This window comes from Salmo salar, chromosome 29, assembly GCF_965601325.2.
Source record: "Salmo salar chromosome 29, fSalSal1, whole genome shotgun sequence".
In the NCBI taxonomy this organism is placed as follows: Eukaryota; Metazoa; Chordata; class Actinopteri; order Salmoniformes; family Salmonidae; genus Salmo; species Salmo salar.
The window spans coordinates 32967308-32990200 of record NC_138319.1 but is presented as its reverse complement, the minus strand read 5'-3'; the positions used below and the strand labels follow the sequence as shown (position 1 = coordinate 32990200).

General features: G+C 43.1%; 1 protein-coding gene across 1 annotated transcript in view; it reads right to left on the bottom strand.

Moving 5' to 3' along the window:
• Positions 1-17401, bottom strand: part of LOC106590600 (pleckstrin homology-like domain family B member 2) — a 57213-nt gene extending 39812 nt beyond the window's left edge. Inside the window, exons 1-2 of the mRNA XM_045710809.2 lie at positions 16992-17401; positions 8745-8864 (exon numbers count right to left, since the gene is read on the bottom strand). Of these exons, the coding sequence (XP_045566765.2) occupies positions 8745-8799 (55 nt within the window). The 5' untranslated portion in view covers positions 8800-8864; positions 16992-17401. The remainder of the gene's footprint in view (positions 1-8744; positions 8865-16991) is intronic.
• Positions 17402-22893: the final 5492 nt, after the last annotated feature.

The window sequence follows — 22893 nt, the reverse complement described above, 5'->3', positions numbered from 1 at the left end:
TGTAAATAAATAAATAAATATTAGAATGAGGGAGGTTGCAGGGAGGTTCTGAGAACGTTTTACTAGGGTTGCCTAAAAGTTTTCCTGGGAAGTTTTATTAACGTTCTGAGAATGTAAATTCTAGGGTTGATTGGAGTTTTTTTTAAATAACTTCCTTAAAATGTTTACTGAAGGTTTCAATACTACTTTTATTAACACTGCTAGCTTAGGTTAACTGTTTTGAATTCCAGGCACAAATAGGCCAAATGGAAATTAATTTGCATAGGTGTTAATCATCATAACGCATTTCTTTTGACATGGCGTGAGATTCGAACCTATGATCTTCTGTTCTCTATCCATGGAATTAGTCCACTGTGTGCCACCAGGATGAAGCTAGCATGACATGTTTTTTTTTACTCATATGAAGCTGTTCATTTTAGTCTATTCAAACGAAACCCCATTTCAAAGTAAACACTAATTAAGATCCAGTGTGGCCAACACACCTGAACACATTAAACAAGTTAGAGGATAGACTATTGTTGTCGCTGAGAACGAAATGTATGTTTTTAAATAACATTATTAGAGCATTTTTGGAATGTTACCAATGTTGTTTTCTTATGTTTTTTATGGAATGTTTTCTTAATGTTCTGAGAACATGATTTTAAATAGAACCATGAGGAAACAAGCAGAAAACGTTATGCTGAAGTACTGAAAATCCCACCTAAGAAACATATGGTTCTCAGAATGTTATGTGCTAGCTGGATATCCTACACCATTCCAATAAAGATGTGGATGTGTCACCACGATGTGTCACCAAGAACTGGCAGAAGATTATGTTTCCTTTAACAAGTCCGACGAGCCCTACTTGAAGAACAAACTGCTTTCAAGGGAACAGACCCAAATCCACATCATTTGCGTGAAGAGAAGACAGAGAAAAAGAGGACAGAGGTCGGGCTGCCTTCTGAAGATACGTAGGCGATCGAATAAACCCCCACTGCCTTCCGTTCTACTAGCTAACATGCAAATCATTGGAAAATAAAATCGAAGACCTACGAGGAAGATTAAATTACCAACGGGACATTAAAAACTGTAATATCTTATGCTTCACAGATTCGTGGCTAAACGACGACATTATCAACGTACAGCTGGCTGGTTATACAGTGTATCGGCAGGATAGAACAGCGGTGGCTGGTAAGACAAGGGGGGTGGACTATGTATATATGTAAACAACAGCTGGTGCACGATATCTAAGGAAGTCTCAAGGTTTTGCTCGCATGATAAGCTGTAGACCCCACTATCTACCTAGAGAGTTTTCATCTGTATTTTTCGTAGCTGTCTACATACCACCACAGACCAATGCTGGCACTAAGACCGCACTCAATGAGCTGTATTCCACCATAAGCAAACAGGAAAACACTCATCCAGAGGTGGCGCGCATAGTGGCTGGGGACTTTAATGCAGGGAAACAAATCCGTTTTACCAAATTTCTATCAGCACGTTAAATGTGCAACCAGAGGGGGAAAATATTGTATTTTTTAAAACTCTGGACCACCTTTACTCCACACACAGAGATGCATACAAAGCTCTCCCTCCACCTCCATTTGACAAATCTGACCATAATTCTATCCTCCTGATTCCTGCTTACAAGCAAAAACTAAAGCAGGAAGCACCAGTGACTCGGTCAGTAAAAAAGTGGTCAGATGAAGCAGATGCTAAGCTACAGGACTGTTTTGCTAGCAAAGACTGGAATATGTTCCGGGATTCTTCCAATGGTATTGACAAGTACACCACATCAGTCATTGGCTTCATCAATAAGTGCATCGATCGTCGTCCCCACAGTGACCGTACGTACAAACCCCGACCAGAAGCCATGGATTGCAGGCAACATCCGCACTGAGCTAAAAGCTAGAGCTGCCGCTTTCAAGGAGCGGGACTCTAACCCGGAAGCTTATAAGAAATCCCCCTATGCCCTCCAACGAACCATCACTGGCAAAGCTTCAATACAGGACTAAGATCGAATCGTACTACACCGGCTCCGACGCTCGTCGGATGTGGCAAGGCTGGCAAATCATTACAGACTACAAAGGGAAGCACAGCCAAGAGCTGCCCAGTGACACGAGCCAACCAGACGAGCTAAACTACACTACCGATTAAAAGTTTGAGGTTACTTAGAAATGTCCTTGTTATTTAAAGAAAAGCTATTTTTTTGTCCATTAACCTGTTTAGGATAGGGGTCAGTATTTTCACTACCGGATAAAAAAACGTACCCGATTTAATCTGGTTATTACACCTGCCCAGAAACTAGAATATGCATATAATTGTTGGATTTGGATAGAAAATACCCTAAAGTTTCTAAAACTGTTTGAATGGTGTCTGTGAGAATAACAGAACACATATGGCAAGCCAAAACCTGAGAAGATTCTATACAGGAAGTGCCCTCTCAGACCATTTCTTGGCCTTCTATAGCCTGTTTATCAAAAACAGAGGATCTCTGCTGTAACGTGACATTTTCTAAGGCTCCCATGGGCTCTCAGAAGGCGCCAGAACGGGGAATGATGACTCTGCAGTCCCTGGGCGGAAAACAGTAGCGCATTTGGAAAGTGGTCAATCTGAGAACAATGACACGGGCGCGCGCTTGAAGAGTCCATTTTCTTCTTTCAGTCTTTGAACGAAAACAACGTCGGAATATTATCGCTATTTTACGAGAAAAATCGCATAAAAATTGATTTTAAACAGCGTTTGACATGCTTCGAAGTACGGTAATGGAATATTTTGAATTTTTTTGTCACGAAACGCGCCGGCGCGTCACCCTTCGGATAGTGTCTTGACTGCAAGAACAAAACGCCGCTATTTGGATATAACTATGGATTATTTGGAACCAAAACAACATTGGGTGTAAAGTACAAGTCCTGGGAGTGCATTCTGACGAAGAACAGCAAAGGTAATCCAATTTTTCTTATAGTAAATCTGAGTTTGGTGAGTGCCAAACTTGGTGGGTATCAAAATAGCTAGCCTGGGATGGCCTTTATCTAACCACATTGTCCGATTTCAAAAAGGCTTTACAATGAAAGCAAAACATTAGATTATGTCAGGAGAGTACCCAGCCAGAAATAATCAGACACCCATTTTTCAAGCTAGCATATAATGTCACAAAAAACAAAACCACAGCTAAATGCAGCACTAACCTTTGATGATCATCAGATGACACTCCTAGGACATTATGTTATACAATACATGCATGTTCTGTTCAATCAAGTTCATATTTATATCAAAAACCAGCTTTTTACATTAGCATGTGACGTTCAGAACTAGCATACCCACCGAAAACTTCCGGTGAATTTATTAAATTACTCACGATAAACGTTCACAAAAAACATAACAATTATTGTAAGAATTATAGATACAGAACTCCTTTATGCAATCGTGGTGTCTGATTTTAAAATAGCTTTTCAGTGAAAGCACATTTTGCAATATTCTGAGTAGATAGCCCAGCCATCACGGCTAGCTATTCTGACACCCACCAAGTTTGGCACTCACCAAACTCAGATTTACTATTACAAAAGTTTGATTACCTTTGGTGTTCTTCGTCAGAATGCACTCCCAGGACTTGTACTTCAATAACAAATGTTGGTTTGGTTCAAAATAATCCATTGTTATATCCAAATAGCGGCATTTTGTTCGTGCGTTCAAGACACTATCCGAAGTGTAAATAAGGGTCACGAGCATGGCGCATTTCGTGACAAAAGATTTCTAAATATTTCATTACCGTACTTCGAAGCATGTCAACCGCTGTTTAAAATAAATTTTTATGCCATTTTTCTCGTAAAAAAAGCGATAATATTCCAACCGGGAATCTGCGTTTAGGTAAACAGACGAAAGAAAATAAAGCATGGGGTCGACTCGGGCACGCGCCTGAGTCTCACAGTACTGTGACCAGCCACTATCCAAACGCGCTACTTTTTTTCAGCCAGAGCCTGCAAAGCCACGATTCAGCTTTTTGCCGCCTTCTGAGAGCCCATGGGAGCCGTAGGAAGTGTCACGTAACAGCAGAGATCCCCTTTTTTGGATAGAGATAATCAAGAAGGCCAAGAAATTGTCAGACAGGGCACTTCCTGCATGGAATCTTCTCAGGTTTTGGCCTGCCAAATGAGTTATGTTATACTCACAGACACCATTTAAACAGTTTTAGAAACTTTGGAGTGTTTTCCATCCAAAGCTAATACTTATATGCATATTCTAGTTTCTGGGCAGGAGTAATAATCAGATTAAATCGGGTACATTTTTTATCCGGCCGTGAAAATACTGCCCCCTAGCCATAACAGGTTAAAATGGTGTAAAATAGTCATATGTTTGAAAAATTGAAGTTTGGGGATTTTTGAGGAGTTTGTAATTCGCGCCACGCCCTATCATTGGATATTGGTGAGGCGTTCCGCTAGCGGAACATCTAGATGTAAGACATCAAATTGATCAGAAATACAGTGTAGACATTGTTAATGCTGTAAATGACTATTGTAGCAGAAAAGGCTGATTTTTAATGGAATATCTAGATAGGCATACAGAGGCCCATTATCAGCAATCATCACTCCTGTGTTCCAATGGCATGTTGTGTTAGCGAATCCATGTTTATCATTTTAAAAGGCTAATTGATCATTAGAAAACCCTTTTGCAATTATGTTAGCACAGCTGAAAACTGTTGTTCTGATTAAAGAAGCAATACAACTGGCCTTCTTTAGAATAGTTGAGTATCTAGAGCATCAGCATGTGGGTTTGATTACAGGCTCGAAATGGTCAGAAACAAAGAACTTTCTTCTGAAACTCAGTCTATTCTTGTTCTGAGAAAGGAAGGCTATTCCATGTGAGAAATTGCCAAGAAACTGAAGATCTCGTACAACGCTGTGTCCTACTCCCTTCACAGAACAGCACAAACGGGCTCTAACCAGAATAGAAAGAGGAGTGGGAGGCCCCGGTGCACAACTGAGCAAGAGGACAAGTAGATTAGAGTGTCCAGTTTGAGAAACAGACGCCTCACAAGTCCTCAACTGGCAGCTTCATTAAATAGTACCCGCAAAACACCAGTCTCAACGTCAACAGTGAAGAGGCGACTCCGGGATGCTGGCCTTCTAGGCAGAGTTGCAGAGAAAAAGCCATATCTCAGACTGGCCAATAAAAATAAAAGATTAAGATGGGCAAAAGAACACAGACACTGGAAGATTGGGAAAAAGTGTTATGGACCGATGAATAAGTCTAAGGTGTTCGGATCATAAAGAAGATTTTTGCATCTGAGCTCCTAGAGGATTCGGCTTTCCATCATCTTTTTAAGCGGATCACAAAGAAGAACATTCGTGAGACGCAGGAAAAATGAAAAGATGCTGGAGGAGTTCTTGACGCCATCTGTCATGCATGGTGAAGGCAAAGTGCTGGTCTGGGGGTGCTTTGGTGGTGGTGAAGTGAGAGATTTGTACAGGGTAAAGGAAATCTTGAAGAAGGAAGGCTATCTCTCCATTTTGCAACGCCATGCCATACCCTGTGGATGTCGCTTAATTGGAGCCAATTTCCTCCTACAACAGGACAATGACCCAAAGCACAGCTCCAAACTATGCAAGAACTAGTTAGGGAAGAAGCAGTCAGCTGGTATTCTGTCTATAATGGAGTGGCCAGCACAGTCACTGGATCTCAACCCTATTGAGCTGTTGTGGGAGCAGTTTGACCGTATCCAATTTGTGGGAGGTGCTTCAGGAAGCATGGGGTGAAATCTATTTAGATTACCTCAACAAATTGACAACTAGAATGCCAAAGGTCTGCAAGGCTGTAATTGCTGCGAATGGAGGATTCTTTGACGAAAGCAAAGTTAGGACACAATTATTATTTTAATTATTATCATTATTTATAACCTTTAATCATTATTTATAACCTTGTCAACGACATCATTATATTTCCTATTACTTTTGTAACTCATTTCATGTACGTTTTCATGGGAAACAAGGACATTTCTAGTGACTTTTGAAAGGTAGTGTACTTTATGCTCGCTTCGAGGCAAATAACACTGGAACATGCATGAGAGCACCAGCTGTTCCGGACGACTGTGCGATCACGCTCTCCACAGCCGATGTGAGTAAGACCTTTAAACAGGTCAACATTCACAAGGCCGCATGCGAGCATGTGTTGACCAACTGGCATGTGTCTTCACTGACATTTTCAACCTCTCCCTGTCCGAGTCTGTAATGCCAACATGTTTTAAGCAGACCATAGTCCCTGTGCCCAAGAACACTAAGGTAACCTGCCTAAATGACTACCGACCCATAGCACTCATTTCTGTAGCCATGAAGTGCTTTGAAAGGCTGAACATGGGTCACATCAACACCATTATCCCAGAAACCCTAGACCCACTCCAATTTGCATACTGCCCCAACAGATTCACAGATGATGCAGTCTCTATTGCACTCCACACTGCCCTTTCTCACCTGGACAAAAAGAACACCTATGAAAGAATGCTATTCATTGACTACAGCTCAGCGTTCAACACTATAGGGCCCGCAAAGCTCATCACTAAGCTAAGGACCCTGGAACCCTCTGCAACTGGATCCTGGCCTTCCTGACGGGCTGCCCCCAGGTTGTAAGGGTAGGTAACAACACATCCGCCATGCTTATCCTCAACACAGGGGACCATCAGGGGTGTGTGCTTAGTCTCCTATACTCCCTGTACACTTGGCCAGGCAAGACTCCAACGCCATCATTAAGTTTGCCGATGACACAACAGTGGTAAGCCTGGTCACCGACAACGACGAGACAGCTTATAGGGAGGAGGTCAGAGACCTTGCCGTGTGGTGCCAGGACAACAACCTCTCCCTCAACGTGATCAAGACAAAGGAGATGATTGTGGACTACAGGAAAAGGAGGACCAAGCACGCCCCCATTCTCATCGACGGGGCTGTAGTGGAGCAGGTTGAGAGCTTCAAGTTCCTTGGTGTCCACATCACCAACAAACTAACATGGTTCAAACACACCAAGACAGTCGTGAAGAGGGCACGACAAAACTGGTGCCCCCGCACATTGACTCTGTACCGGTACCCCCCTATATATAGCCTCCACATTGACCAGTACCCCCCTGTATATAGCCTCCACATTGACCAGTACCCCCCTGTATATAGCCTCCACATTGACCAGTACCCCCCTGTATATAGTCTCGCTATTGTTATTTTACTGCTGCTCTTTACTTCCTTGTTCCTTTTATTTATTATTTCGTATTTTTTTAACTGCATTGTTGGTTAAGGGCTTGTAAATAAGCATTTCACTGTAATGTCTACACTTGTTGTATTCAGCGCATGTGACTAATACAATTTGATTTGTGTGCAAAATAACCATAAGACAACCACACTCTCACCAAGCTCTCATAAACATCTCATTTAGTTTGTGTTATATCTGACTGTGTGTGTGTGTGTGTGTGTGTGTGTGTGTGTGAGATCCCTATACGTATGTTTGTGTGTGTACATCCCTGTTGTCTAACTGCAGAGACAGCAAGCGAGCAGCACTGATATACGCCAGACACACACACACATACTGTGATCAAATGCTCTCTTTCTTTCTTTCTCTCAGGGGACCTGAGCCCTAGGACCATGCCTCAGGTCTACCTGGCCTGATGACTCCTTGCTGTCCCCAGTCCACCTGGTTGTGCTGCTGCTCCAATTAACTGTTCTGCCTGCAGCTATGGAACCCTGACCTGTTCACCGGACATGTTGCCTATCCCAGACCTGCTGTTTTCAACTCTCTAGAGACAGCAGGAGCGGTTGAGATACTCTCAATGATCGGCTATGAAAAGACAACTGACATTTACTCCTGAGGTGCTGACCTGTTGCACCCTCGACAACCACTGTGATTATTATTATTTGACCTGCTGGTCATCTATGAACATTTGAACATCTTGGCCATGTTCTGTTATAATCTCCACCTGGCACAGCCAGAAGAGGACTGGCCACCCCTCATAGCCTGGTTCCTCTCTAGGGTTCTTCCTAGGTTTTGGCCTTTCTAGGGAGTTTTTCCTAGCCACCATGCTTCTACACCTGCATTGCTTGCTGTTTGGGGTTTTTGGCTGGGTTTCTGTACAGCACTTTGTGACATCAGCTGATGTAAGGGCTTTATAAATACATCTGATTGATTGATTGATCAATCACCACGGTTACAGCAGAATACAGCTGCATCACCATGACGACAGCTATTGCCAGTTCTGAAGAACATTCCACCAGCCTTGATCTAGAGAAGTGTGTTTTAGGTTTGTTGGGGGAGGGGGGGTAACAGACAGTTTTACACCCTACAATAAAGCATTCCTTCTGTGTTTCTAACCCTGTGACTCTGAGACCCCTATGATAACCCTGTGACTCTTCAGAGACCCCTCTATGAAGATATCACATATATTAGGGACGCAAGAATGCCTTCGTCACGCATGAACACGTCTCAATCACACACAACTGTCATGATGGGTTCCACCTGTAACTGTACCCTCACACAGAGTGGGAGACAGGAAGTCATATGACATTTGAGGGACTATGGACTGATGGGATCTATGGGGGAGGGAGGGAAGGAACAAAGGAGAAGCGAGGACTGGGGTCAAGGGGAGGTCAGAGGTGAAAGAGGGTAGGGGCATGTGTGTTACCTGTGCTATAGCCCAGGGGTGAGACTGGGCTCTTCAGAGGGTAGGGGTGTGTGTGTTACCTGTGCTATAGCCCAGGGGTGAGACTGGGCTCTTCAGAGGGTAGGGGTGGGTATGTTACCTGTGCTATAGCCCAGGGGTGAGACTGGGCTCTTCAGAGGCAGCATGCTGTTCATACGGCTGGCCTCTTCTGGATGGTTGAAGCGCAAGAAGCAGGATTTACCCAGACACAGAGAGTAACCTGGAGAGAAAACACACAGTCAGATATAACACAAACTAAATGAGATGTAACTCAGACAAGACAGTCCATGTATTTGTCCTCTCAGTTGTCTGTATTACAACCTATATCCTGTACATCTGCTGCACTGCGCAGCCAACCACACAGTCAGGTCTGTTCATCTGCTGCACTGCTCAGTCAACCCCACAGTCATGTCTGTTCATCTGCTGCACTGCTCAGCCAACCCCACAGTCAGGTCTGTTCATCTGCTGCACTGCTCAGTCAACCCCACAGTCAGGTCTGTTCATCTGCTGCACTGCTCAGTCAACCCCACAGTCAGGTCAGTTCATCTGCTGCACTGCTCAGTCAACCCCACAGTCAGGTCTGTTCATCTGCTGCACTGCTCAGCCAACCACACAGTCAGGTCTGTTCATCTGCTGCACTGCTCAGTCAACCCCACAGTCAGGTCTGTTCATCTGCTGCACTGCTCAGTCAACCACACAGTCAGGTCTGTTCATCTGCTGCACTGCTCAGTCAACCACACAGTCAGGTCTGTTCATCTGCTGCACTGCTCAGTCAACCCCACAGTCAGGTCTGTTCATCTGCTGCACTGCTCAGTCAACCCCACAGTCAGGTCTGTTCATCTGCTGCACTGCTCAGTCAACCACACAGTCAGGTCTGTTCATCTGCTGCACTGCTCTGCCAACCACACAGTCAGGTCTGTTCATCTGCTGCACTGCTCAGCCAACCACACAGTCAGGTCTGTTCATCTGCTGCACTGCTCAGTCAACCACACAGTCAGGTCTGTTCATCTGCTGCACTGCTCAGTCAACCACACAGTCAGGTCTGTTCATCTGCTGCACTGCTCTGCCAACCACACAGTCAGGTCTGTTCATCTGCTGCACTGCTCAGCCAACCACACAGTCAGGTCTGTTCATCTGCTGCACTGCTCAGTCAACCACACAGTCAGGTCTGTTCATCTGCTGCACTGCTCAGTCAACCCCACAGTCAGGTCTGTTCATCTGCTGCACTGCTCAGTCAACCCCACAGTCAGGTCTGTTCATCTGCTGCACTGCTCAGTCAACCACACAGTCAGGTCTGTTCATCTGCTGCACTGCTCTGCCAACCACACAGTCAGGTCTGTTCATCTGCTGCACTGCTCTGCCAACCACACAGTCAGGTCTGTTCATCTGCTGCACTGCTCAGCCAACCACACGGTCAGGTCTGTTCATCTGCTGCACTGCTCAGTCAACCCCACGGTCAGGTCTGTTCATCTGCTGCACTGCTCAGTCAACCCCACAGTCAGGTCTGTTCATCTGCTGCACTGCTCAGCCAACCCCACAGTCAGGTCTGTTCATCTGCTGCACTGCTCAGTCAACCCCACAGTCAGGTCTGTTCATCTGCTGCACTGCTCAGTCAACCCCACAGTCAGGTCTGTTCATCTGCTGCACTGCTCAGCCAACCACACAGTCAGGTCTGTTCATCTGCTGCACTGCTCAGTCAACCCCACGGTCAGGTCTGTTCATCTGCTGCACTGCTCAGTCAACCCCACGGTCAGGTCTGTTCATCTGCTGCACTGCTCAGTCAACCCCAGGGTCAGGTCTGTTCATCTGCTGCACTGCTCAGTCAACCACACAGGTCTGTTCCAGAACACAGTGTTTGTTCAGGTTATCAATTAGGATCACTGAGTCAGGAAGCATTAATAAGACACCAGGCTCACAACCCCATATAACACACACACACACACACACACACACACACACACCACACACACACACACACACACACACACACACACACACACACACACACACACACACACACACACACACACACACACACACACACACACACAAAGGAGAGAAAAAGAGAGAGTGGAAAAACTCTCTTTCGCATGCAGCGGTACAAAGGTCACTGAGTGAAGGTCAGCAAAAAGTAAAATCACCTTGACCATCTCTGTTAACCTTAAACTGGCCCTTCCACATGATCCAGAGAAGTCATTCAGCCACTTATCTGTATTAAACTAGTCTGATGCTTATAGCATGGAGGTCTAATCTGTATTAAACTAGTCTGATGCTTATAGCATGGAGGTCTAATCTGTATTAAACTAGTCTGATGCTTATAGCATGGAGGTCTAATCTGTATTAAACTAGTCTGATGTTTATAGCATGGAGGTCTAATCTGTATTAAACTACTCTGATGCTTATAGCATGGAGGTCTAATCTGTATTAAACTACTCTGATGCTTATAGCATGGAGGTCTAATCTGTATTAAACTAGTCTGATGCTTATAGCATGGAGGTCTAATCTGTATTAAACTAGTCTGATGCTTCTAACATGGAGGTCTAATCTGTATTAAACTAGTCTGATGCTTCTAACATTGAGGTCTAATCTGTATTAAACTAGTCTGATGCTTATAGCATGGAGGTCTAATCTGTATTAAACTAGTCTGATGTTTATAGCATGGAGGTCTAATCTGTATTAAACTAGTCTGATGCTTATAGCATGGAGGTCTAATCTGTATTAAACTAGTCTGATGCTTATAGCATGGAGGTCTAATCTGTATTAAATTAGTCTGATGCTTATAGCATGGAGGTCTAATCTGTATTAAACTAGTCTGATGCTTATAGCATGGAGGTCTAATCTGTATTAAACTAGTCTGATGCTTATAGCATGGAGGTCTAATCTGTATTAAACTAGTCTGATGCTTCTAACATTGAGGTCTAATCTGTATTAAACTAGTCTGATTCTTGTAGCATGGAGGTCTAATCTGTATTAAACTAGTCTGATTCTTGTAGCATGGAGGTCTAATCTGTATTAAACTAGTCTGATGCTTATAGCATGGAGGTCTAATCTGTATTAAACTAGTCTGATGCTTATAGCATTGAGGTCTAATCTGTATTAAACTAGTCTGATGCTTATAGCATGGAGGTCTAATCTGTATTAAACTAGTCTGATGCTTATAGCATGGAGGTCTAATCTGTATTAAACTAGTCTGATGCTTCTAACATTGAGGTCTAATCTGTATTAAAATAGTCTGATTCTTGTAGCATGGAGGTCTAATCTGTATTAAACTAGTCTGATTCTTGTAGCATGGAGGTCTAATCTGTATTAAACTAGTCTGATTCTTGTAGCATGGAGGTCTAATCTGTATTAAACTAGTCTGATGCTTATAGCATGGAGGTCTAATCTGTATTAAACTAGTCTGATGTTTATAGCATTGAGGTCTAATCTGTATTAAACTAGTCTGATGCTTATAGCATGGAGGTCTAATCTGTATTAAACTAGTCTGATGCTTATAGCATGGAGGTCTAATCTGTATTAAACTAGTCTGATGCTTCTAACATTGAGGTCTAATCTGTATTAAACTAGTCTGATGCTTATAGCATGGAGGTCTAATCTGTATTAAACTAGTCTGATGCTTATAGCATTGAGGTCTAATCTGTATTAAACTAGTCTGATGCTTATAGCATGGAGGTCTAATCTGTATTAAACTAGTCTGATGCTTATAGCATGGAGGTCTAATCTGTATTAAACTAGTCTGATGCTTCTAACATTGAGGTCTAATCTGTATTAAAATAGTCTGATTCTTGTAGCATGGAGGTCTAATCTGTATTAAACTAGTCTGATTCTTGTAGCATTGAGGTTGCAGTTCAGGGATCCCTGGCAAACAGCTCAACTATGGAGAAAAACAATATAGAAAATGACAAAATGGTTCCATCCATCTGTCCGTTACTGATACCAGAGCCACCTACACTGAGACAGATACCCAGAGAGGAAACCAAACAGGGGAGGGAGAGAGAGTGAACGAGAGCGAGAAAAGGGGAAAACTGAAAAATATGGCATTTTGTTTCTCCCTCTCTCTCCGTCTCAAAGACCCAATGTTAGGAAAGTGGGTCATGATAACAGGGAGGATGTGACTCCCTTAGAGGGCTCAGTCTAATCTGATGTGTGTGTGTGGTTTTACATGTATCTGACATACTGTATCTAGTGAGTGGAACTAATACGTGAGTAATGTGTGTGTGTCGGCTCCTCCTCTTCAGCTGTGTAAAGAAACATGTCTGACATGATTCACTCTTCCTGACGGGACGCCTACACATTTATTAACTGAATTAAACACGATCAATACCTGTTTCCCATTAAACACGATCAATACCTGTTTCCCATTAAACACGATCAATACCTGTTTCCCATTAAACACGATCAATACCTGTTTCCCATTAAACACAATCAATACCTGTTTTACAATAAACACGATCAATACCTGTTTCACATTAAACACGATCAATACCTGTTTTACAATAAACACAATCAATACCTGTTTTACATTAAACACGATCAATACCTGTTTCCCATTAAACACGATCAATACCTGTTTCACAATAAACACGATCAATACCTGTTTTACAACCATGGTCTATCTTTATTTCCCAATCACAATTGCTTTTTTGTCTTTTAATCATTGTAAGCATCTTTTAACACGGGCTTAACACCTAACAAACACTTTGTACTTTTTTTAAACACTTAAAATAGGCCATGCCCTGTTTTTACCTCTTATCGCAGCGATAATGCCTTGCATTGCGCCTGGGAAGAAACTCAACTTGCCATTGGCTCAACTTACCCCAAGGAAAACATTTTGACTGTATTAGGCCATACATCTACAAGGATGCACTTTCATGCTAGGTTTAGGCCATCACATTGAAACCAATAGAGACCCCGACTAATGTATAGAACATTACAAAAATGATCCAATTTGGCTTAATTTGACTTGGTGAAAATCTGTTTTTTGGACCAAACTTGCACTTTTTCCATGTGGTTTCTTCCTTCACAGACTCCATGAAATGACAACCTTTTCCTAAAAAAAATTTGTCAAATTATTAATTTTGTGTATGGTTTCCTAGAAACAAGGGTGGCTCAACTTACCCCTTTGGCTCAATTTACGCCACTCTCGCCTATGCCGTGTGTGACCTTGTATGACCGTGTGTGTGTGTGTGTGTGTGTGTGTGTGTGTGTGTGTATAAATACTTTTTACAGTCTCTATCTAATCACTCACAGTATCTTACAGTATATAAACAGTCAGAGGGAAGGAGAGAGCACGAGAACAGTCTGTAACAGCAGTCTTTTCTTAAACTCTAATTCCCTGACTTTCAACAGTCTGCCAGTGTTATACAACTGTTGCCCTTATTTGTTTATTAAACTACTTTCTAATTTCCTCCCTCCCCCTAGACAACACACAATCTGGGCTACAGGACATTTCGATTTTACAGCTATCCCCCAGCTACAACGATAACCGCACACACTTTGATCATACAGATGCCAGTGAAGAAGAAGCCTGGTACCAATTTATTCTGGTTGATCTAAATCGATAGCCTGGTTGTCGTCTCTGTTCAGCTATTACATTCCACTCGTGATTTGCCAAAGAGACCTTCGCTTGAAAAATTAGGAGGGGAAAAGGAGGCAATAGTACTGTTTGTCCATTTTAAGATGCCATAGCCAGTATACACTTTTTCAAAATAGTCAGAATTAATATCTTCCATAACTCAAGAGATCTGTCATTAATTTTGACATGTTTGCTGAGGAGATCTTATTGGCGTAATTTTACATCTAACAAAGATTTTTGGTGCAGTTTTTCTCAATGAAAAAATTTGCATGAAAACAAGTAATCTCTCACTTCATTGAATAATCCCTACTGTTTCCCAATCACTGACGAAGGGGTGTAGACTTCAGCTACCAACTTTGGCTTGCCTCCTGAAAAAATGTGTGTGCCCGAACAGCTGGGGAAAAAACAACAAGTCCAAAACTAACAAAAACGTCACAAAACGTCGTAAAAAAAAATGTCCTCATAAAATATGTACCGAAATCTTCTGAACAATTTTGGATGGGAAGCATGCGGACACCTTTAAATGAATACGTCTACTATAGACCAAGGTAGGATGGGGGAAGGAAGGAGGGAAGTGAGTTTACTTTAAGTATCCGTGAGTAACATTGTCATGTCAGCTGACAAATGCTGCTGCTTTCAATTAAATGTCCTCTCTCCTTTATAAAAACAAATAATGTGGCTAATCTTGCCATCTTAAATCAAAGCCCCTGTCTGAATAAATAACAGAGTCCCAGAACAGAGCTAAAGCCGTTGAAAGACAGATTTCCTTTGGCTTCACTTCAGTTCTACCTTCTATGACCGCAGGCAGTTTTGTCTTGTCATGTGAAATCACATCTGTCTGAACTGAACTAAGCCCGGTTTCACCAAAAGCATCTTAAGGTTAAATTCATTGTTAGACCCTTCATAGGCGCATCGTTAGGGTACTAGGGGGCAACTAGCCCCCTCCCTGTAATTCACATTAAAACCACAAGATGTTACCAAATTATATATATATTTTTAAATATACAAGTTGGAAAGTCTTAAATAATCCACTTGTTTAGAGAGAAAAACATAGATAATTTTAGAGTAAAGTAGTAATATGTTGGGTGAGTGTGTTGGGGGCAACTCGCTCCATCCCCTACTAGGGGAACTGGCCCCTGGGCGCCAGTTACACACACACACTTCCAATTAATATTTTGTTTTATTAATTAAAAACTATTGAACAAATTTTGCTCCTGAATGTCATTTTAAAGACAGCAGGGATTTAAAAACTTGCATTATTCAAATAATATTTAGTGCAATTGTACATAATGGATTGTATGGAAAAGGAACAACAAAGAAATGAATGTGCAGGTGAATTAAGAGGGACTTTACCTTAACTCTCCTCATAGTGCGGATATTGATGGTGACATGTGCAACACCCTTTCCCCTCATATTTTATTAAAATAAGAATCCTACTGTTGACCAATCACTGACAAAGGGGCATAGACTTCAGCTACCAACTTTGGTGTGCCTCCATGAAAAAGTGTGTGTGCCTGAACAGTCGAAAAAAACTTTACCGGAGTCCAAAACGAACAAAAACGGCACAAAATGTCATCATAAAATAGAGATCCTTGATGAAAAGGTGCTCCAGAGCACTCAGGACCTCAGACTGGGGTAAAGGTTCACCTTCCAACAGGACAACAACCCTAATCACACAGCTAAGACCAAGCAGGAGCGGCTTCATGACACGTCTCTGAATGCCCCAGCCTGAGTCCGGACTTAAACCCGATCGAACATCTCTGGAGAGACCTGAAAATAGCTGTGCATCGACGCTACCCATCCAACCTGGCAGAGCTTGACAGGACCTACAGGGAAAAATGGGAGAAACTCCCCAAATACGTGTGCCAAGCTTGTAACGTCATACCCAAGAAGACTCAAGGCTGTAATCGCTGCCATAGCTGCTTCAACAAAGTACTGAGTAAAAGGTCTGAATATTTTTGTAAATGTGATATTTACTTTTTTTTATTTGTAATAAATTTGTAAAAATGGCAAGTTTATGTTTTGTATTAAAAAAGATAGATACGTGTTTCCAATGACATCATCCACCAATTAATAGACAATTAGGAGGCAACACCTCCTGATAATTGGTTAAAATCACAATGCACACTGATGTCATTGGTAAAACGTATCTTCCTCTTATCTTTTTACTACAAAACATAGCAAAGTGCCATTTTTACATATGTTAATGTTGGGGTGGTACTGGAGATGATTAACAACGTTGAATTATTTTTTAAATGCCCCTTTAAAATAACCTTCTGTCTCATGTAACCATATCAAACTTAACATATATTAGTTTCAGCATCCCGGATTTACGTTTACTATGCTACGTCTTGTCTATGAGACTTGGCTGAGGTGATGTGTGGGTGCTGCTTACAATGTTGACGTCAAGATGGACTTCAACTTTGCTCGTAGGTAATGAAGTCCATTTTCACTAAAAACGTAGGCTAGGCTATAGACTGACATGTTTTGGGGGGCTAAAGCAAGATCGGTTCTTATTTGTAACAATTATAGAATTGATGGTTGCAACAGAGCAAGAGTGACGCAAATGGTCAAGTAGCCAAATACCTGTATCATTTCCCCACAAGTCACAAAAGGCTACAAAACCAAACGTAGGAAATGTTGCACAAAACACTATTGTAGGATATGAGAGCACAAATCGCAGTTCCACATGCACACTTGCGCATACATGTTGGCGCCGCTTGAGATTCCTCCAAGCCAGTGAACTTTTGAGTTAAGGCTACTTTTACTAACCTTTTTACTGAGTTCCATCCAGCGAAAATAACAGCAGGATTTTCCTTATTTCTCTATGTACAACAATTATCAGGACAATTGGTGAAAAGTAACCCCCCGCTTTCTTATCCTCCTTCAGCCCAGTACAAGGCTCCAGAAATAACTCGGGACTTTTGGTGTCCACGGATTTCCATCCAGTTGAGTTTGAGGTAAGGAGCGCACCAACTCCCCCGAAATGCGGTGGTGACGCCTGCTTGACGCGAATAGACTGGGGTAAAATGTAAACCCGCCCCTAAGAAAGTTTACTAGCTCTGCATGAAAAAAAACACGCGGTTTTAAAATCCAAAACGACTATTTGATTAAAAACGCATTTCAGTTCAGCTAAAACAGTCTCGGACCCCCTTCTCTTTGTTGGTAGATTTACAGCGGTTTATAAACCAGAGGTATTTAGTCCCCACCCTTCTTATGCTTTTTCCTTCGTATGCCTACTTTTATCCTCTGTGAAAACACCTTAACGGGAATGTTACTGTGGCCTCACTCCAATCCATAGAAGTCAACACATCAGAGCATAGCTGCGGGAAGTAGTTTGGGGGTGCTGCAACAAAAAATGATTCCCCGCGCTGAAGAGTATATCAGTCAGCTAATACAGGACTAGTAAAGCCTGAAGAGTATATCAGTCAGCTAATACAGGACTAGTAAAGCCTGAAGAGTATATCAGTCAGCTAATACAGGACTAGTAAAGGCCCAGTGGACTACTTTAGTGGAAATGTTTTAACTAAATGTATGAGTGTTTACCAGCATTTGTAACTTGAGTCAGATAATTATCTGTACAAAACAGTTAATCTAATAATACTTGTGGAATATAAAAAATACTTGCTTGATATGTTTTCCAGTTTCTTGAAATACTTTGTGAAAACTGAAATGGTCTATTCATTCCTTTTCCATTTCAGTAGACACTCTTATCCAGAGCAACTTACAGTAGTGTTTGCAAACATTTTCATACTGGTCCCCTGTGGGAATCGAACCCACAACCCTGGTGTTGCAAGCACCATGTTCTACCAACTAAGCCACATCATCACAAACCGCTTAATGTCAGAATGTACTCAATTGCTGTATTGTACATTGTTTTTCTTCATGGTGATAGAAAGTCTATAGGTACTAACCTAGATGACCAGCCTATGTATACTACAGTAATTTACACTAAGTGGTTTGTAAGTGTAACCGATGTGAAATGGCTAGTTAGTTAGCGGTGGTGCGCGCTAATAGCGTTTCAATCAGTGACGTCACTCGCTCTGAGACTTGAAGTAGGGTTTCCCCTTGCGTTGTAAGGGCCATGGCTTTTGTGACGCGATGGGTAACGATGCTTCGTGGGGTGTCAGTCGTTGATGTGTGCAAGGGTCCCTGGTTCGAGCCCGGGTTGGGGCGAAGAGAGGGACGGAACCTACACTGTTACATAAGGATGGTAAATTAATACTGTACAAAAAGTGCTTGTTCTCTATGTTATTTGATCAAGACAAATATTTAATTTGATGTGGATGTTTTGTGTCTTTGACCATAACTTTTCATCTTTTGATGTAAATGTTTGAGGACAGGGTTGTGTTCTTTCTGGATTCCATTAGAATGACATCACAGAGAAAGAGACAGGGCAACAACTCTTACAATTCCAATGATTGAATCCTGCAACATACTGTTCTTAATTATACAAATTATACAAATACCTCTGCCAAAGTAGAGAATTTCTTTATTAATATATTTTTATTCTCATTTTTCAGGGGGTGCTGCAGCACCTTCAGCACCCTCAGCACCTTCAGCACCCTCAGCACCTTCAGCACCCTCAGCACCTTCAGCACCTTCAGCACCCCTTCTTCACGTGGCTATGCCTCAGTGGGAGAAAATAAAAACTCAAATAGAGGTTATTACTTTTTGAAATCCAGCCTCTCTGATACACAGAAGAACAGTTTTAGTAAAGAGGGAGAAAGAAAAGGGGTGGGTGGCAGGAGAGTGACGCTGGGACAGAAGAAGATGAGGGAGAGAACTGTGACAGGAAAATCTCAGTTGCATACTCCAGTCCTTTCTCCTCATCTCCTTTTCAATACCCACTGGATAAGAAAGCCAGAGGTCCCTCCCCTCTGACCTTCTCCTCCAATGGGTTTTGAGAAGGAGACGAGGAGCGAGGACGTGGGAGAATGCAATTGAGATCTTTCCAGTGAGACAGGGATAGAAGAGAGGGGTAGGAAAAGGAGAAAAACATCCACCCTGATGTTTTTCAGAGGGCTTTGCTCCTGTGATATGACTTAGTTGTATGGTGTTGTTGGATTCTGGGTAAACTCTGATCATTGGTATACACAAACATAGTATATAAAGGAAGAGACTGGTTTATATGTCAGCAGTAAATGGTTCTGTAGAAAGACAGAGTGGCTGTGGAATGTGCTGGGTGGACGGGAGGACGTCACAGGATTGCTATAGGTGAAGAGGATGGACATCTGTGGATTAGGCGAAGGAGGGGTTGAGGTCAGATCCCCTGAAGGGAGAAATTATGGTTCATTACTCTATTATCCTCTTCCTGTAGAACCACAAGATGTAAGGATTGGAGAGAAGGAGGAGTGTCTAAAGTGGAGTATATATATTTGTAGTGGTGTGAACATGTCTTTATCTGAATACAGCTGTGTCGACCCTTTGGGGAGAATTCAACTTGGTTCAGCTTCTCTAGTGTCCGTGAGTTATTTACTCTGAAAAATTAGAACCTAAGTTTATAATCTCTGTTATTGGAAAAACACTGCAAGCACAACGCGGATTATTGGCTGCGTGTGTGTGTTTCCAATTTCACACTCTCTCTCTCAACCCACAAGTGTGTGCGTGTGTCTCTCTCTCTGTCTCTCTCTGCCTTTCTCTCTCTCTCTCTGCCTTTCTCTCTCTCTCTCTGCCTCTCTCTCTCTGCCTCTCTCTCTCTCTCTCTCTCTCTGCCTCTTTCGCTTTCTCTGCCTCTCTCTCTCTCTCTCTCTCTCTCTCTCTCTCTCTCTCTCTCTCTCTGCCTCTCTCTCTCTCTCTCTGCTTCTTTCTCTCTCTCTGCCTCTCTCTCTCTCTGTCCCTTCTTCTTCGTCCTTACCATGAACTTTCCAATTCTTTGTACCTCTTGCCCTCTGCCCTGCCCTCTTCATATCTCTTATTCTCTATGACTCTCTGAGACAATACCTTGGCCTCCAGGAGGAACAATACCTTGGCCTCCAGGACGAACAATACCTTGGCCTCCAGGACGAACAATACCTTGGCCTCCAGGATGAACAATACCTTGGCCTCCAGGAGGAACAATACCTTGGCCTCCAGGACGAACAATACCTTGGCCTCCAGGAGGAACAATACCTTGGCCTCCAGGACGAACAATACCTTGGCCTCCAGGACGAACAATACCTTGGCCTCCAGGACGAACAATACCTTGGCCTCCAGGACGAACAATACCTTGGCCTCCAGGACGAACAATACCTTGGCCTCCAGGACGAACAATACCTTGGCCTCCAGGACGAACAATACCTTGGCCTCCAGGACGAACAATACCTTGGCCTCCAGGACGAACAATACCTTGGCCTCCAGGACGAACAATACCTTGGCCTCCAGGACGAACAATACCTTGGCCTCCAGGACGAACAATACCTTGGCCTCCAGGACGTATATCAAAAAACATATTGTCAATATTAGAGTCAGCCAGCCACAGTGTTAAAACAAACAGGTCAGTGAATATTTAAAGCGTTAATCCAATCTCCCAAACACCTGATTAACTTAACAAAAGGCACACCTCGAGGTGGTCCAGGTAAGACACTACATAGCACAGCTGGGGGGGAGACCGATGACGTCATGGATTCCCGTCAGACCAACTCCTTGAAAGCCCTACTCCTTCAAGTTTGCAGTTCCATCTAAAAAACACTATTTTGCTCAAAACATATTTATTTGACCCTTTTAGTGTGGGTACTTTACTGTATTTATACTTGGGATATCACTTTTCAACAGTAAAAAGTGTAATAATCGCTGGAAGACATCTTTAACGGACAGTGGTCAGACCAGACCAAGACAGAGAGGTGGGGAGGAAAGGAAAGGGAAAGGGGGTTACCTAGTCAGTTGTACAACTGAAAGAGAAAGGGGGGATACCTAGTCAGTTGTACAACTGAAAGAGAAAGGGGGTTACCTAGTCAGTTGTACAACTGAAAGAGAAAGGGGGGATACCTAGTCAGTTGTACAACTGAAAGAGAAAGGGGGTTACCTAGTCAGTTGTACAACTGAAAGAGAAAGGGGGGTACCTAGTCAGTTGTACAACTGAAAGGGAAAGGGGGGATACCTAGTCAGTTGTACAACTGAAAGGGAAAGGGGGTTACCTAGTCAGTTGTACAACTGAAAGGGAAAGGGGGGGGATACCTAGTCAGTTGTACAACTGAAAGGGAAAGGGGGTTACCTAGTCAGTTGTACAACTGAAAGGGAAAGGGGGGGGGGATACCTAGTCAGTTGTACAACTGAAAGAGAAAGGGGGGATACCTAGTCAGTTGTACAACTGAAAGAGAAAGGGGGGGGGGATACCTAGTCAGTTGTACAACTGAAAGGGAAAGGGGGGGATACCTAGTCAGTTGTACAACTGAAAGAGAAAGGGGGGGGGGGGGGGGATACCTAGTCAGTTGTACAACTGAAAGAGAAAGGGGGATACCTAGTCAGTTGTACAACTGAAAGGGAAAGGGGGGGGATACCTAGTCAGTTGTACAACTGAAAGAGAAAGGGGGATACCTAGTCAGTTGTACAAGGGAAAGGGGGATACCTAGTCAGTTGTACAACTGAAAGAGAAAGGGGGGATACCTAGTCAGTTGTACAACTGAAAGAGAAAGGGGGGGGGGGGGGGATACCTAGTCAGTTGTACAACTGAAAGGGAAAGGGGGGATACCTAGTCAGTTGTACAACTGAAAGGGAAAGGGGGGATACCTAGTCAGTTGTACAACTGAAAGGGAAAGGGGGGGGGATACCTAGTCAGTTGTACAACTGAAAGGGAAAGGGGGGGATACCTAGTCAGTTGTACAACTGAAAGGGAAAGGGGGGTTACCTAGTCAGTTGTACAACTGAATGGGAAAGGGGGGATACCTAGTCAGTTGTACAACTGAAAGAGAAAGGGGGTTACCTAGTCAGTTGTACAACTGAAAGAGAAAGGGGGATACCTAGTCAGTTGTACAACTGAAAGAGAAAGGGGGTTACCTAGTCAGTTGTACAACTGAAAGAGAAAGGGGGGTACCTAGTCAGTTGTACAACTGAAAGGGAAAGGGGGGATACCTAGTCAGTTGTACAACTGAAAGGGAAAGGGGGTTACCTAGTCAGTTGTACAACTGAAAGGGAAAGGGGGGGGATACCTAGTCAGTTGTACAACTGAAAGGGAAAGGGGGTTACCTAGTCAGTTGTACAACTGAAAGGGAAAGGGGGGGGGGGATACCTAGTCAGTTGTACAACTGAAAGAGAAAGGGGGGGATACCTAGTCAGTTGTACAACTGAAAGAGAAAGGGGGGGGGATACCTAGTCAGTTGTACAACTGAAAGGGAAAGGGGGGGATACCTAGTCAGTTGTACAACTGAAAGAGAAAGGGGGGGGGGGATACCTAGTCAGTTGTACAACTGAAAGAGAAAGGGGGATACCTAGTCAGTTGTACAACTGAAAGGGAAAAGGGGGGGGATACCTAGTCAGTTGTACAACTGAAAGAGAAAGGGGGGATACCTAGTCAGTTGTACAAGGGAAAGGGGGATACCTAGTCAGTTGTACAACTGAAAGAGAAAGGGGGGATACCTAGTCAGTTGTACAACTGAAAGAGAAAGGGGGGGGGGGGGATACCTAGTCAGTTGTACAACTGAAAGGGAAAGGGGGGGATACCTAGTCAGTTGTACAACTGAAAGGGAAAGGGGGGATA